Source organism: Leptidea sinapis, chromosome 5 (assembly GCF_905404315.1).
Source record: "Leptidea sinapis chromosome 5, ilLepSina1.1, whole genome shotgun sequence".
Taxonomy (NCBI): Eukaryota; Metazoa; Arthropoda; class Insecta; order Lepidoptera; family Pieridae; genus Leptidea; species Leptidea sinapis.
Window position 1 is genome coordinate 9,454,417 of NC_066269.1, and position 15,941 is coordinate 9,470,357.

At 34.2% G+C, this 15,941-nt stretch overlaps 1 protein-coding gene across 2 annotated transcripts; it reads left to right on the forward strand.

The window, feature by feature from the left end:
- The first annotated feature begins 741 nt into the window (after nt 1-741).
- LOC126964426 (uncharacterized) lies at nt 742-14,845 on the forward strand. 2 transcript variants are annotated; one of them, XM_050807527.1, is made up of 5 exons: nt 742-873; nt 8,679-8,772; nt 10,416-10,661; nt 12,856-12,985; nt 13,419-14,845. In XM_050807527.1, exons 1-5 carry the CDS (start codon nt 836-838, stop codon nt 13,913-13,915), a joined length of 1,005 nt encoding a protein of 334 aa, XP_050663484.1. In that variant the 5' UTR covers nt 742-835; the 3' UTR covers nt 13,916-14,845. The 2 variants fall into 2 exon arrangements, with proteins under 2 accessions (XP_050663484.1, XP_050663485.1); XM_050807528.1 differs by lacking the exon at nt 742-873 and adding an exon at nt 6,480-6,568.
- Nucleotides 14,846-15,941: the final 1,096 nt, after the last annotated feature.

Here is a 15,941-nt window from a genome sequence, read left to right on the forward strand (position 1 = left end):
TAAGTACATCTCTCAGGTCTCGCCTGCGTACAATGATGTAATCAAGAAGATGCCAGTGCCCAGAGCGTGGGTGCATCCAAGATGTCTTGTATTACCGGGTAGCCTGAAAAATGTGTCTGAGCCTGAAATCTAAATACTGAACATCTATTCATAAAAGAGTTGTAAAAGCACGGTCCCCAACGCGTGCATTCTCGGTTCATCGTCGATTTCGTGGGTGTCTTTCTGTATGAATATCTCAAATTATCATTATGAAAGTATAAATATACATAGTTTTATTTTATAGAGAACATATTATAAAGTTGATAATAAAAGCAGTGATACTTATAAATAAAACCATTTATTTTCTTTTAAAATATACATTCTAAAATATTACTGATTTTCAACTTTTTCGAAAGAAAGTCTGTGTAAAATAAAATAATAACATAAATCAAATAATTTATACTTATTATAATAGATTATTTCAATAGCTTTCAGAAAAATGCACTGAGATCACTCCTAACTACAAGTATTCTTTTGCTACACGTAAAATAATACGCATAGATACGCCCTCGCGCGCGCGCGAAAATCGTTCAGTTTTCCAAGGATTAAAGACACAATAATATGTATTCGCTGTCGTGGTCTTCGAAATCTACAAGCCAACAATTTATTCTATAGATTAGATATTTTATCGAAAACATACAGATAAGGGTTCAGTTGTGTTCAGACATTAAGAAATACAACTTCAAGTTTTTAATAATTACGATTTTGTGCAATGAAAAAATTGTATAGAACTGCATATTATGTTCGTAAATAATCCCGCATTATGTAATTCAAAGGAATAATATATAATGGTGATATGATTAATATACTAATGAAGAATAAAATGTGCGCCAGGTATGTGTTTTGTTTATTAAATTATGGTTAGTGCAGGTTCCTTCAGCTAAATATGAGAGCGTGTATCAACTTTTTTTATTAATATTTCTTGGGTGGGTAAATAATGGTGATTTAGATTTTACTCTCGCTTTTCAACCAAGGTATTTGTAACTATGCATGGGGTATGCATATTGCTTAGTATCTAACCCCAATTTGTATTTCTTTTTATAAGGGAAGCGTAAATTTTTCAGAATACAGTTTATTATTTTATTTTTCTATTGATCTCTGTACACAATTATTTTCAATAAGTTGTAATTTAATTTAAAAATTTAATTTTGTATAAAAGTCTCAATACGATAGTACGTCTCTCTTAATCAAGTAACAGTTTATCTGCAGTATCGGCTTTACCACGCGCGGGGCCCGTAGCAAATTCTGTTAAGGCAATGGCCCTTGGTCTGTACGAGATAAAAATTAAGTAATGTCTATTTTAGCAATAGCTGCTAGAAAACGTATCATTATTAATATCTAGTATACCACGTATTTAAAAAAATCACTCAAAGAGCGCTCCGACAGAGGTGGAAATGTGGGGCCCCGTTTCACCTGGGGCCTAGTTAGTTAATTTAGCTGGGCTGTTTACACATTTAGCCTCTTGATTGGGCCATAGTGCGTTTTCATTTGTCTTTTTACTACAACCAGCCCAGTTTAATCCAGAAGTCTAGCATTCTTTTTAAGTTTCTGCAGGCATCCGGAAGCGATGCTGGTGATTGGAGTATTTGTGCCCATTGTTCGGCCACACTCCTGCACTCCATAAGCACGTGTTCTGGAGTTTATTTTGCCTCCATGCATCCTCTGAACAAAGGGCTATCTGTAACACCTTTGATAGATTCAAGGCACTGTGACCGGCGACAACACCTACAATTGTACGTATATTGTCCCTGTGTAGTCTCATCAGTGGCTCCGATCTATATGCAGCAGGGCCTGTAGCAATTGCTACTCTTAGGTACTACGTGGTTAAACCAGCACTGTTTATCTACTATAATATAGTTCTTCTGGCCTTTTTCGGACACGTAGGTATCTAGTAGACCGCATCAAGGGTCACCCATACGATTGATCTATCAAATTATATGCTATGGGTAGTGTTGAGCATGAGCGTGATTACTAAGAGTCTAAGCACATGATTGGATTTGGTACAGCAGGACCATCGGATGGTCCAGTCGTAACGGTTTGAACGGTAATAATAATAATGCGATATATTATCGACTATGGTTCGCTACCAGACCGCTTCTAATGGTTCAGCTGTACCAAATCAAATATTTTGTATAAGAATACATATGGCTGACTTTTTGCCTTTCCTGACTTTAAGACTTTTTAAGACTACTTAAAGATAATTTATAATTGTAATATATAGAACAATAATGTGTTTGTCTTTACTATAATTACTGATTAGGCAAACATCCATTCATACACTTCATATCTTTCGCATAATATTAGCATAGTGTGTTTAGTACAAGTTGATTGTAGCACAATAAATTTAATCGCATTATTTATTACCTGAATTGTCAATTGATACTAGAATTATAGTTTCTTCGAGCAGTATTTTATCTGCAACTCAGTCTTAATTAGCCTCTAAGCCAATGAGGTTCTATGCATATAGAACGTTATTGCTCTAAGCTATCGGATCGTATTGTCGCAAGAAGCAAGAAACATAATATAAAAATTATATACAAAGGATACTGATATTAAATTATTTTGATGAATAAATAAAATAAATCCTTTATTTTGCCAGGAAACATGTACCAATGGTGTATAGTATATTTCATTACGAGTGCGGAAAGCTTTTTATTGCAAAGAGTTCCGACAAATGTCTACCCGAGCCGAGGCGCAGCTGCAGGTGAGGGTTGACAGTCGGAACAAGTTGAATAAGTAAGTAAGTAATAGTTGTTCAGTATTAAACAATACTGAACAAATATTTTTAAATCAGTTGCGAAAAAATTATACAATTTGATAGAATAATAAAGACACAATAAAGTAAACTAACTAATAATTACGCAATAAATTCGTCGTATGTAGATATGTAGCGACCTTTTGACTTATCCGGTAAAATGTTCTCCGAAGCATTTTGTGCATTTATACTGAGTAAAGGTGGTGTTCATTCAGATAAAATATCGTCGAAATTACTCATTTTGTGCAACAAACAACTAAAATAGGAAATAAAATTTTTGTAAAATTCCCGCCAACCGTAAAAGGATAAAATATAAGCAGAGATTTTTTTCTTCTCTTCACCCATTCTGGGTAGGCAATAGGCACATACAGCCAAGTCTTCAGTTGATTTTTTTTATTGATATGAAATGAAACCTAACCATTCTAATTCATTGAATCAAATCATCAAATCTGATATTGCAACAAATTAGTAGCTTCTTTTTAGAAATATTTGCATGGATCATAAAAACTCTAAGATTTTTTTTTGTAATAACTTATAATAAATATTAATAAAATAATATAAATTATTCATTTCATTACAAAATTCTAGTTATTATTTTAATTGATTTAAGTTTAATAAACTCTATTAAGTCATATGTATATAAATAAATAAAAATAGTTACCTATAGAACAATAAAATAATATAAACTCTATATTTTAAGCAGTTAGGCCAATTTAAATTATTATTATTATTTTTAGATGTCATTATTGAAAGATTAGACATTTTTTAAAGTCAATTTAATTTATTCTAATGTGTCAACAAAAAACATTTATCTATAAGACATGTACATATAAAAAGATCCTTCTTAAATCGTTGGACGGGTAATACGCGTAAGCTTGGAAGGAGTTTTGTTTAAATATTTGTATACACATGACATAGCTATATTTTCCGTAGGATCCGTTATGAAATCTATGTGCAATCACCAGTCTGTCACCGTTTCTTGTATTTCTCGGATAAATATCTCTTGCCATTATAAATGAATGATCTTGTTGTTTGACAAAGATACATATTTCATATATATACATTCAGGGAAGTGGAAGAATACGTAATTCTTTAAACAGTGGTCCACACGAATCTAAGTAAAAAGTTCCTGTCATAGCTCTTAAGCATCTATTTTAGGCTATGAAAGCTCTATTAGCCTCGCTAGAGTTTCCCCACAAGATGAGTCCATATCGAAGTACTGATGCGACATAATCACGATAAACTGCCAGGACTGTATTTTGTAAAGCCGTTTTACGTAATCTATAGAACACATAAACATATCTATAAATTTTTGGCAAACCATGTCTACATGCTCTTCCCATTTTGGATTTTTATCTAGAAGTACTCCTAATAATTTAACACGCAGAGCTTCTTTTATTTGGGTATTTAGAGCGGTTACTTAAACTACATTGCATAAATGAGGTTTTTTAATATTAACTTGAAGGTCTCCATCTATCTTGAAGGTATCTTCTAGCCAATTTACTAATGTATTAACTTCATTATTAATTTCAATTTCTTAAATTTTAATCTCATTTTTACATTCCATGATTATTGATATGTCATCAGCGAATAAATAAGTCGTTTTTTCTCATACTAGGCAGGTCATTAATATGAATTTAAAATAATAATGGTCCAAGGACGCTTCCTTGCGGAACACCAAATCTATTTATTGTATAGTTTGATTTTTGGGTAATTATGGTAGCCTTTTCGTTGATAGAATTGATCTCCACACATTGCTTACTATCTTTTAAGTAAGACTCCATCCGGTTAAGAGCTGGTCCTCTAATGCCATTTTGGTCCAACTTATCCAACAAGATCGTGTATGATACGACGTCAAAAGCCTTGCTCATATCAAAAAATATTACACACGTTGTTTTTTTAATCTATATTTTCTACTATTTTGTTTACCAGTTTAAATGCAGCTAATGTTGTCGACTTGTTTTTTTTTAAAGCCAAATTGTTGCATGTTTATTATATTACTTTTTGTAAAAAAATTAGATAAGCGGCCATACATTGCTTTCTCAAAGACTTTAGAAAAAATAGATATGAGTGCAATTGGGCGGTAGTTATTTAGTTGTGTTTTATCGTCTTTTTTACGTTATGGCTTGACCACCGATAATTTTAATGCGTCTGGAAATTCACCACTTTCAAACGACAAATTGACTAGGTATGTTATAACTGGTACAAGTTCATCTTTGCATATTTAAATATTTTTTGTGAGAATTCTATATAGCCTGCTTTAGTATTCCGCAATAATTGTATTATTTTTAATATTTCGTTTTCCGTTACTGGATTGTTTTCAAATTTTATTTGTGTATTAATCCTAGAAGTGAGGGTTATCACTATAAAAACATAACAAAATGTCAAGAAATGTCAATATTTATCTAAATGCACTATTGCGACTTAATTAATATCGAGCGTTTAAGTTATCGTTATGAGAATTTTTAAATAAGATTTGCTACACAATATTTTGCCTTCTATTATTACTTTAAACTTAGTAATTGCTAATTTATTGAAACTGCACGTAAGATGTATTTTTTTTTAAATATTCAGCTGTAAGCAAATATCCGATAGAAGTGTCTGTATCTAGTATAAGAGAAATGCGAAATATATGTAATATAACTGATTGAAATAAATAACTAAATGTACTATTACCTTCGAAATTGGTGCAAATGTTAAAATCCATCGAAATTGTTTGCCTTACCTTAGTTTCTCAACATTAATCGGAAAACTGATAGTGGAAATTTTATTTATTACTTAAATCTACAGCACATTACTTATAAGCTAGGTAATACAAAAAAATTGTCCAACAGTGATTTATTAAATATAGTATTACTATACAAGGTGGTGACGACATTATGACTTTAATTTGAACCACATATTGGGTATCATGACAGTAGTTCGTACACCAACTTTCATCAAATAACATTGAACAGTATAGCCACAGTGAATTATTTTCACTTTTATAAGTCTAACACACGCTGTAAATACATTACGATTCCGCAAGTTTCGTTTATTAGGTCATTCACCTAGAGTCTAGACGGACCATAACAATTTAGATTTACCTACATGCGTAAACCACATACAAAATAAAATGTGCGTCTCAGAAAACATCGTTTACTTAGAAGTAACACAATATTGTTGCTTAAATTTAGACCTTATTACTAAAAAGCTAAAATTCCTATTATTATTAGCAAAAGAATATTTCCGAGCTGCATCGTCGGCATAGTATTAACAGACAGAGAAATGCTACGTTGCCAAGTTGACATCTTTTATGCATAAACAGAATTAATAGTTCGTATTCACTTCCGCAAGTGTGTGACTAGCTACCCTTATGAGAACTCGTTTTTTAAAATAAGTAGTTAGGCGCGCGCGCATTGTTGTTTTTGTATTAAATTTGACATTGATATTATTACGATTATGATTTTTAAATAAGTTCCTAGTGATAGATTTGGGAAGGCGGTGCCTACCACATGTGCGGTAAACAAACAATATTGTGATATCGGTCAGTGATAATTTGTTTAGATCACAATGCCCCGTTTCAATTACACGGCTATGGAGTACACCGATATGATTTAAATAATATCATGTTCAAAATGTGACTACTTATTATTTTAAGTGAATAGTGTACCCAGTGATAAGAAAGAACATCTACCTACTACAGTGTAAATAAACATACACTAGCGCGCGCGCGGAGCAGCGCGGGGCGTGAAGCGCGGGCATCTAGGCCTAGCGTACCTGCATGAATGAAATGTAAGTACTAGAACTAGATACTCGACTCGTACACCTACAAATTTTACAAAGGGGTGTAGCGACGTTGCCGGTCGTACCCGTAGTACTTACAGGTCAGTAGAGGTCAGAAGAAACATGATCAAAGGCTGTTCATTTTTGTTAAGATTATTTTCGGAATTAGTTTATTTAAAAATTTCGTTTTTTGTTTGTTGATGTAACGCCCGATTTAATTATTACAAAGTATTTTGATTGACTAGTAGTGATTCTGTTTTAATTAAAAGTCATATTGTTTTCACCGCTCTGTATATGCAAAAAAACGAACAATAATCTTAAATTTAGCAAATAATGAAACTGGGTGTTATAATAGAGTGAGAAAATAATGCAAAAAAAAACTTTTGACATTCATAAGGTTCATTTCCTTGACCTACATGAATAATGCAGGTAAGGAGTATCATCTCTCAAGGGAGAAAAGTTGAAAAAGTGTCCAGCTTATGCTGTAAATAACAGTTCTAAAAGCTTCCACAATGGCGCTGCTGTAGGCATAGGGTATGGTATGACGTATGGTGAATTTAGCAATTGTAAACGAATTGAAGTACCTAAGCCGAGATAAAAAATTTAATATTATTGTCGACTAAAGTCGTTAATTATTTAAAATTTCAACAACTTATGTTGTACCAAATAATGTAGTGATTCTCCTTGCCTCTACCCTCCATAACATAAATAAAGTGCTTTTGTATTTTCAAAGAGGATGTCAATTCTACGTAATAAGAGGCGGTACCTTAGAATTTTCGATGTTCTAAGGGCAGGACTGCCTAAATATATGATTGAAATTCAGTTTAGTATGAAACGTTCAGTAATTTGACTTAAGTTTGAAATAGTAATAATTACAGTATGCGATTGGCGACGAAGTATAAATCCGGCAAGTTTTAAAGCGAACAGTTGCTTTAAACGTAGTGAATTTAGGCTATCTCCGTTTTTTACAAGATTACAGCCGTCATCTTCATACAATCGAGTGAATCGCTTTTTTACACGCTTTCAATTAGCTTCACCTGTATGTATGTTTGTTTAGATCCGACTCACTTGGACGCGATTTTGACCCACTTTTAACGGTCAGATTTCGTTCTAACTTCGTAAATTTATCGAAGACCGATGAACATCTCAGAATACAGAACAAACAAAAATAATAGCTTACCGTTGTTCAGTACGTTATCTCAAATTATTTCATTCACAATATCAACATCCACTTTATTTATAATTAATAAACTGCGACTTGGTAAGCTATGATTATTTTTTACCGATGTAATTATACTTGCAAATTAAATTAAAGAATTTAGCGCTTATTTTTCACCAATTTAACGTTTTTACCAAATTACTAATCGATCCTACATAACATTTTAATTTTACCCCAAAAGTGGTGCCTGGTCACACCACGCGGGCGGGTGAGGCGCGGGAGGGGAGGCATCTTGGTCACAACACGCTGCATACAAAATAATATGTGATTGAACACTCCTTCTGGTTTGTTCCGTATTCTGAGATGACAATACATTAATTTGATAAAATTATTCCATTTATCAATTTGCAAAATAAGGTTTTTGTTAATTTATACATATACATATATGTATAATATTCGTCTGTCGTAAATAAGGCAGGAGTTGATGTTGATTTTTAAATTTCAAAAGCGTGTTTTTTAATTTTTTTTAACTACTATCTATAATTATTCATAGAGACTTTTTTCATTTTTTTATGACAAGATGGACATTTGACAACCTCTACTTTAAACCACTGGACTGGCGTATGTCAAAGTGCTTTTGTGTCTGTTTGATATTCGCCATTTTGGCGCTGTTGGCCATGTAGCGAAAGTCTGCGGTACTAAAAATAGTGATGATGACCTAGTGGACAACATATTTGATGGGAACCATTTACAAAAACAATTGTGTACTGTCCAGTGGTATTTATACAGGTCGGTGCAAGACCGTCATGGGTTGCTCTGCCCATTGTAGTCTCTGTACACTGTCAAGATTTTGTCAATGATCAGAATTCTTGAAAACCCAAAAACTGTTTGATTTTATTTGTAGAATATTCCTAAAGTGGAAGATTGAAAGCACGTTACTATTTATAACTCGTATTCTAGATGGCGCAGTTCCTGCAACTGGCCGGAATTGAAGCTGTACTGTGGCTGTTTGGAACTTAAGACTGGGATTATTATATACAGTATTATTAACTTGGTAAGTTTTCACTCACAACTACACATGGGCGTAGCGAGGATTGTATATAGAGGGGGGCAAATAAAGAAAATCCTAGACGATGTTTTACGGCCGTTTTCAATTACCTACCGACATAAAGCATTGGACTATAACTATATTAGACATAACTATGGATAGATAAGATCTTGTCATTAAACGGTGACAGCAATGTAACGGTAACTAGAGATACGTTATTAAAAACGGCAGTTAGTCACAGTTTTTTAAATAAGAGCATCTCACATTAGTTATAGTGAAGTTGAAGTAAAAAATTTTAAACAAACTGGAACAAGAAATAGCTTTATTACTTAAAGAGCAATCTGCGAGATTCTTTACAAAATCTATTTCAACTTCTCGTACAATTTCGTCTTTTCTTGGACAATTTTCAATATCAAATTGATTCAAGATACGAGCGATCGTTCTGAGCGGAGTACTGCGAATTTTCACTCTTGCCTCTTCTCTCATCACTTGCGTTGACACTCTGACTGCTTCTCATGTCCAAGCTACTTTAGTTGATGCTGGGGCTGCTGTTTCGACTGCCGAAGACAGAAAACGTCGGAAATATATCGGTCTCAATGGGTCTTACATCTTTGTGCCGTTTGGTGTCACACTGAGACACGTCTTCGCCCAGATTCGCGTAAAATGTACAAAGTGCTATAATATACGGGCACTAATAGTTTTATTTATTTCATTTCATATTAAGTTATGTAATTATAGTTATGCATTGTCTTTTTTGACTAAATATAATTAGCTAGCTAATGGCTAATATCATCCCTTATGGTACAAACATTTACTTCAGTATAACATGAGCATCACTGGTTTCTGGTGCCGTTTGCTGCTGCCTAGTAGTACGTAGAGTGCAAACTAAAGAAATTAATGAAACTTAACATCGTGTGTCTTTGGGTAACAGTCGCAATCGCGAAATGCAAATGTAAAATTTTGGTGATAATTCAATTTATATTTAATATATAATTTATTCAAACAAAACAGATCTTATAAGTATATTTACAATACTATGACTACATAAAATTAAAATTTAATTTAAATCATTACGTGCAAGCGTCCCAAGAATACTGCCAGCATTTCCACGTTGGATAGCTAGGCTGATCCGTTGACCGAAATAGCTGCGAGAACTTGGGCTTCTAGTAGCCTTATTGAGGCCCGAAATTAGTGCTTTGTACATTCTCCGTGCCTCTGGGCCCCACGGGTCAAGTGTCTCGACACCAAACGGCACAAAGATGTATGACTCACTGAGACCAACATATTTGCAATGCTTGCTGGCCAGAATCAAACTTTGAAAACAGCCGGTGTACATCTCAGAATTTGTTTCTTACACGACCAGTTGTACCTACGTGGACGCTTATAACAATATATAAATTGAAATTTCATTTACGGGAAATTTTGGAAAAAATAGAACTGTCAGCTCTTTATTCGAAAAAAAAAAGTAAATTGCGACCTCTTCAGGAATTATGAAGTGCGGTTTTTACTAGCGGTAGGACTTTTATCGATAAGTTTGATTTCCCTTCCAGCAGGAAAATAATCTCAAAGGAAATCCAAAATTCTTCGCGGATTAAGTCGCGGGCAACTGCTAGTATAATTTATAATTGATAATTAATTATTCCTTTCAGATATTGATTATAGTACTAAGCATAGCAAATGCTTTGGCGTTAGGATATCTTATAAACGTGAAAACTCTAGTAAAAGAACTAACACCAGATGACGTATCAAATCATTTCAATGTCACTTTCACTGATGACGATCTCCGTTCTGTTCAGAGCTTATTCAAAGTTTTCATCATCTACATTGTATTATGGATGGTACTGAAGGCTATCTACTCTTTAGCACTTATTTGGATCATGTATTCACTAATATTTGTAAGTATAAGTATTTTTATAATATTAATATAATGCTTCTTTATTCTGACTGTTCGACTTCGTTCACTTGCACTCTCCTTCAAATATTAATTCCACACTTTCTATCTTTCTTTTACAAAATTCGCAAATATCCAAAATTTTTCATTTTTAAATCAATCGTATTAATATATTGACGACTATATCTTATCATGTTCTATATTATAATGCTATTGATAAATAATAATATTGTGTTGATTGTGATTTTATGAATTTGCCAAATATAAGAAAACTCCAAAGCTCTTCGTCATTCCTGGGTTTTACAAATGACTCAATGTTGGGGCGCAGCAGAGCAGATATGAAAGCAATGTTCCATAAGTCATTCAATGTTAGAACATGATGCATCTTGGAGTATGATGATATGCTGCTCTATGATACTTTCTTTTACTCCAATTTGGCTTTGCTGTCCAGACTGCGGAATTGGCAATTGCTTGAGATTTAACAGCTAGTATTCCAAGGTGAGGCACGTGTTATTGAATAGAGGGGATACGACAAATGGTATTTGCACAAAGTTAAGTCTTGTGGGAATTAAATTGAACAAGTTTAATTTTGCCCCATTTCGTGACCTCTGCAAGAGATGACTATATATATAACAACGCATGTTGGAGACATCCATATATATCATCAAAATGCAGAAGAACCAGTGCAGGAGATAACACACAGCAAGGAATGTCCGTCGAAAACGATCTATATGCTGCGTCCATTGTGGAATCTGGTGGTCTACTTGAAATACTCTCAGTGAGCCCAAGCGAAGGAAGTTTTTTGCTTAGCGCCTTATGCCATACACGATCGAAGATATTCGCTGTACCTAAACTGTGTAAGGAATAATTACTAGAAGATTGCCAAATCTCATCGAGCATGGCGAAAGTAGTAATAGTAGTCGGTGTTGATCAACTGACATTACCTGAGATATGCCAGGAGCTGCCTGCTATCCTATCTATGATTTTCCAGATCTGGGGGTCATTGCATTAAGTCTGTAGTTGCAGGATTTGAGCTGTCACCCTTTTCGGATCCAGATGGATAAGGACCATGAGTTCCGAACTGTGTCTTTTGAGAATAATTGCCGGTACTTCAGGCAAAGAGCCCCGGTACAACAGAATAGCCAGTACTTCAATTTTGACCCAAAAGATCGGCTTTCAATTTTGTGGGCTGGGCGAAAATATCAACAATAGCAGCTTTCGATATCGCTCAGAATTTTCGTGTTCTGGACAGGGAACTTTAAACCTACTTGCCGCTTATAACGACGTGCACAGATTCACACGGGCCCCAGGTAAATTATGAGCCCCTCAGAGTCTCTAAAATATTTTCACTTTAGTGACTAATAGGCGTATATGCGGGTGTGATTCTCAAAAAATGTGCGCAACCAGAGAGTACCTCAAGATTTCCGAGATGGCGACGGCCGATATTTTTCCGAACTACGAACACACATAACCTGGCAAGAGGCATAAATGCAGTGCTGTTACCCTCCTGGGGTAAATGAAAAGAAATGGGCCCCGGTTTTCGACAGTAACCTATAAGGAATAAAGCAGCCTTTAGCCGCTACTTCACGCCAGTATGCTAAACGAATGTGGTACTAATCCGGTCGAGAAAATCCAGTTCGTAACTCAATTTGTAACTGTCTCACATCTAAAAGCTTACACTTTCGAATTGACTTGACGAATTATCGGTGTTTAAAGAAAAGATGAATGGAAGAAAAAAATAATTTAATTGGTTTAAGATCTTTTTGAGTTTTAGCAAGACGAAGAAACAGGATTTGATTTATTTTATGTGATAGATATTAAGTATTGAAAGAGTGACTTCTCAATTAAATTTCCTAATAATAATTGGGGTGTGACCATGTTAACAATTAAAAAGTAGATCATGTGGATGAAGCCACAACTGGAGAGTTTAAACCGTAAACTGAGAAAAACGAAAAGCAACTTGCAAGTAGCAAGCCTTATGGCCTTATTTATAAAAGCGTTGGAATTTAAATTTTGAATTAATTGTAAATACAATCCTAGTAGTGGAGAAAATTGTTTAAAAATAATAAACTGATGGCATTACGTTCTAAGAGAAGCGGGTCCAATTCCCAAATAAAGTGTATAAATTTAGTTTCAAAATAAATTTGTAAGTGTATTACTATTAAATTTTTAAGGCAATTTGAATTAATATTTTTCAGAAAAAACCAAAGTTGCTGAAGTTAATGCTATACGTTATTATAGTTAATTGGTCGTTTGATATAATTGTGCTGATCGGAGGTGTCATAGTCCTGAAAACTGAGTACCAAATAGCATCCCTGATAATAACACGTAAGTCAATACCTTAACTAGTAAATTCGGCAGCAAAGAATTCCTAAAAACATAGCTGTTTATTTGGATAGTAAAATATTTTCCGCTATAATAGAATTAAATTTTGATCGACTTTCTTCAGATGGTTGGTGTAAAATCTTGAAAATTGACCTATCCAAATTCAATAAGCCATATTTTTTACCAAAAGCTAGTTTAAGCATTAATATTGCAACCATATGAAACCATGTGAACTTTTTCTAAAATTTTGTGTTGTTTAGGTTTTTATTGGGTAGGTACTTTAAATGTTAACTATGGTCAAAAAGTAGTTAATGGAAATACCATATTATAATATTTACCATATTTTATTAGACTTTTACCCAGCTAAAGCTGTTTGTTAAAACATTCTATTGCCTACTTAAGATTGTTTTTGATAAAAAATTCTGTTTTATTTCAGTAACTGAGGGCTACAACTTGATAGCAATAAACAGCCAGTACAAAAGGTTCACCTTCAAATCCAGAATAGTTCCAGAAGAACACTTGAACAGGGCTGCTACACATACGAACATACAAGCATTGACGACAAACAATGTCCTCCGGATCACACAGTACGAGCAACCCCACTGCCAAACCTGTTCATGCTTACTATCTCCAACAACTGAAACTAGTGATATAACTCTTCCTGTAACTGAATCCCCAGTAACTACGAACTCAATCACAGATTTCGAAAATCCGACGAATGCCAAAACTATGAATCTAAAAGACATGCCGATAATATTTAATCAAGAACAACTTCAAGTTACTGGTAGTCCACTTTATGTTGCAAATGGAAGCGATGACGGGGATGTTTTCCGACCTGAACGTCCTACAACATTGGAACTTAGATCTAATATTAATAGGGATATGAATAGCTGTGTGAATTATGATGAAACAATGACAAGACACAATGAGTAGTGAAACTAATAGAGATTAGATTATATCCATGCACAAAAATGAGCTTGTAAGTTGAGGGTTGTGGTAATTACTACTCTAGGAGCAGATGCTTCATACATTCATTCAACTTATTATGAAGTAATAATATTTATAATAGCTTTCTAAGAATTTTTTATAAGAATTGTGATAATAATTTTAGAGATTATGTACTCGTCAACGCATTCGTGTTGCATTCAAGAGTTACCTTGAATGACAATCCGTCATTATCTGAGACTAACCTTTTTGTATGGTTTTCATACGGAAACATTCTTCTATCTAGATAATTGGGTGTTGTGACCTAAAATATATGTATATAAGTGAAGTTATTTTAATAAAGGTCAGTATAAAGAAATAAAGAGACATAAATATCTTATCTGTTTTTTGTTTATACTGAACGGGGCATTGCAACGCATGCCGGGTACAGCTTATTAGCTTAATAAAATGTGTTAAGTTATTGTATTATAATAATATTTGAGTCTGTGATTTGTGTGTTGTAATAAAATCAATAATCTTTAAGTAGAACATCTTCGATAAATATAAGGCGGCACAAGTGGGAAGAGTCGGTGTGGTGGGGGCATAGGCTTTTACGTATTGATCGCCGGCAGAGATTTTTATAATTAAATATTTTCTTCTTCAATTTGCCTATATTTGTACTACACGGCCACATTATCTCTGGAGCTCGAAGGAACGTGAAGCACCCCCGTTCCCCTTTCACCCCCTCTCGCTGTCGCGTCCTGTCAGTACGGTTAGGAGTTTTATAACATGTACTGATATTTTCGTGCTCGTATCACTGTATTGTTTTTGAAGTTCTCATTGTTTCGTTTTAACTTTTGTTGTTAATAGTTCTATAGTTTCTGATGTTCTGTGTAGCTATAATAGTTTTGCCAGACAAATAAATACTTTTTTATTTAACTAAAATTCTTTCAATTATTTTTCATCGTTATAATAATAATAATCAGCGTCACAACACAACACTTTTACAACCACACACAAGTAAAGATGAAGTTCTACTTACCGTGTGCTCTACGTTCTTGGCCTATATGTCTGGTTTCCTGTTTTATCTGGGTTAGATGTGGTAAAATTGACGATGACAAGAAATAATTACTGCTTATTGTCATCGTTTACAAAGCAGATTATCAGTACAAGTTCAGAATAAACGATAGATGACAATCTGTATTTTTGAATTGAAGGCTTTTTTTGTATAAATGGGGGCAAACAGGCAATGGATGTGGAGTGGTGAGGCAACCGCCCGCAACTCAAGAAATGCGTTGCCGGCCTTTAAGGCGGGATTATGCTCTTTTCTTGAAGGTCCCTAAATACTGATTTAGACGCGCTGGGTAGTTAGGTGTCTTAAACAGTGTCTTATACCATCTCGTCCTCATAGTACATGGTGAGCAGGGTTTTCGCTTTGACGTATTAGATCCAGTGGTCCAATGTAAATTTTTACGTGATCGATGACAATAGACACTGGATGGCAGCCAGAGATTTTGGCTGAGAAATTTGAAAAATTAGACGAGCTCAGACAGAGGCCGGAGTTTTTTTATGGAAGACGTCAAATGAGCGTACGTGTCACCTGATGGTAAGTGATCACCGCAACCCATACTCTCTTGTAACTATACTAAAACCTTCTCCGAAACACGTTGCATCTTTTTATTATTCCGATCGGTTCAGTAGTTTTCGTGGTATAACCGGCTTGCATTATATCTATATTTCCTTAGAGTTTGTGAAAAGGGGTGCACTTAGGGTGAATACGCGGATAAATTTATAATCGCCTTACAATAGTATGGCGATTATAAATTTATCCGCGTATATTATATTGGTTACAATGGTTCTGATTGTTACTCGGACCGGCCCTGTAATAGTTATAGACGAATGGTTAATGTTAACTGGGACCAGCCTGATCAATGGCTAAACACGTACTGCCTTACCGAAGGTAACAAAATGGTTATAAGTGTTTAATTTTATCTACTAAGCAATATTTGTAATAATGCTGTTCGATGGATTCACT

Excerpts from the sequence above, each read along its gene's own strand:
- LOC126964426 (XM_050807527.1), top strand. The coding sequence starts at position 836 with ATGATTAATATACTAATGAAGAATAAAATGTGCGCCAG. Across the intron at positions 874-8,678 it reads AAGAATAAAATGTGCGCCAG|ATGGCGCAGTTCCTGCAACT; the intron begins GTATGTGTTTTG and ends CTCGTATTCTAG. Across the intron at positions 12,986-13,418 it reads AGCATCCCTGATAATAACAC|TAACTGAGGGCTACAACTTG; the intron begins GTAAGTCAATAC and ends GTTTTATTTCAG.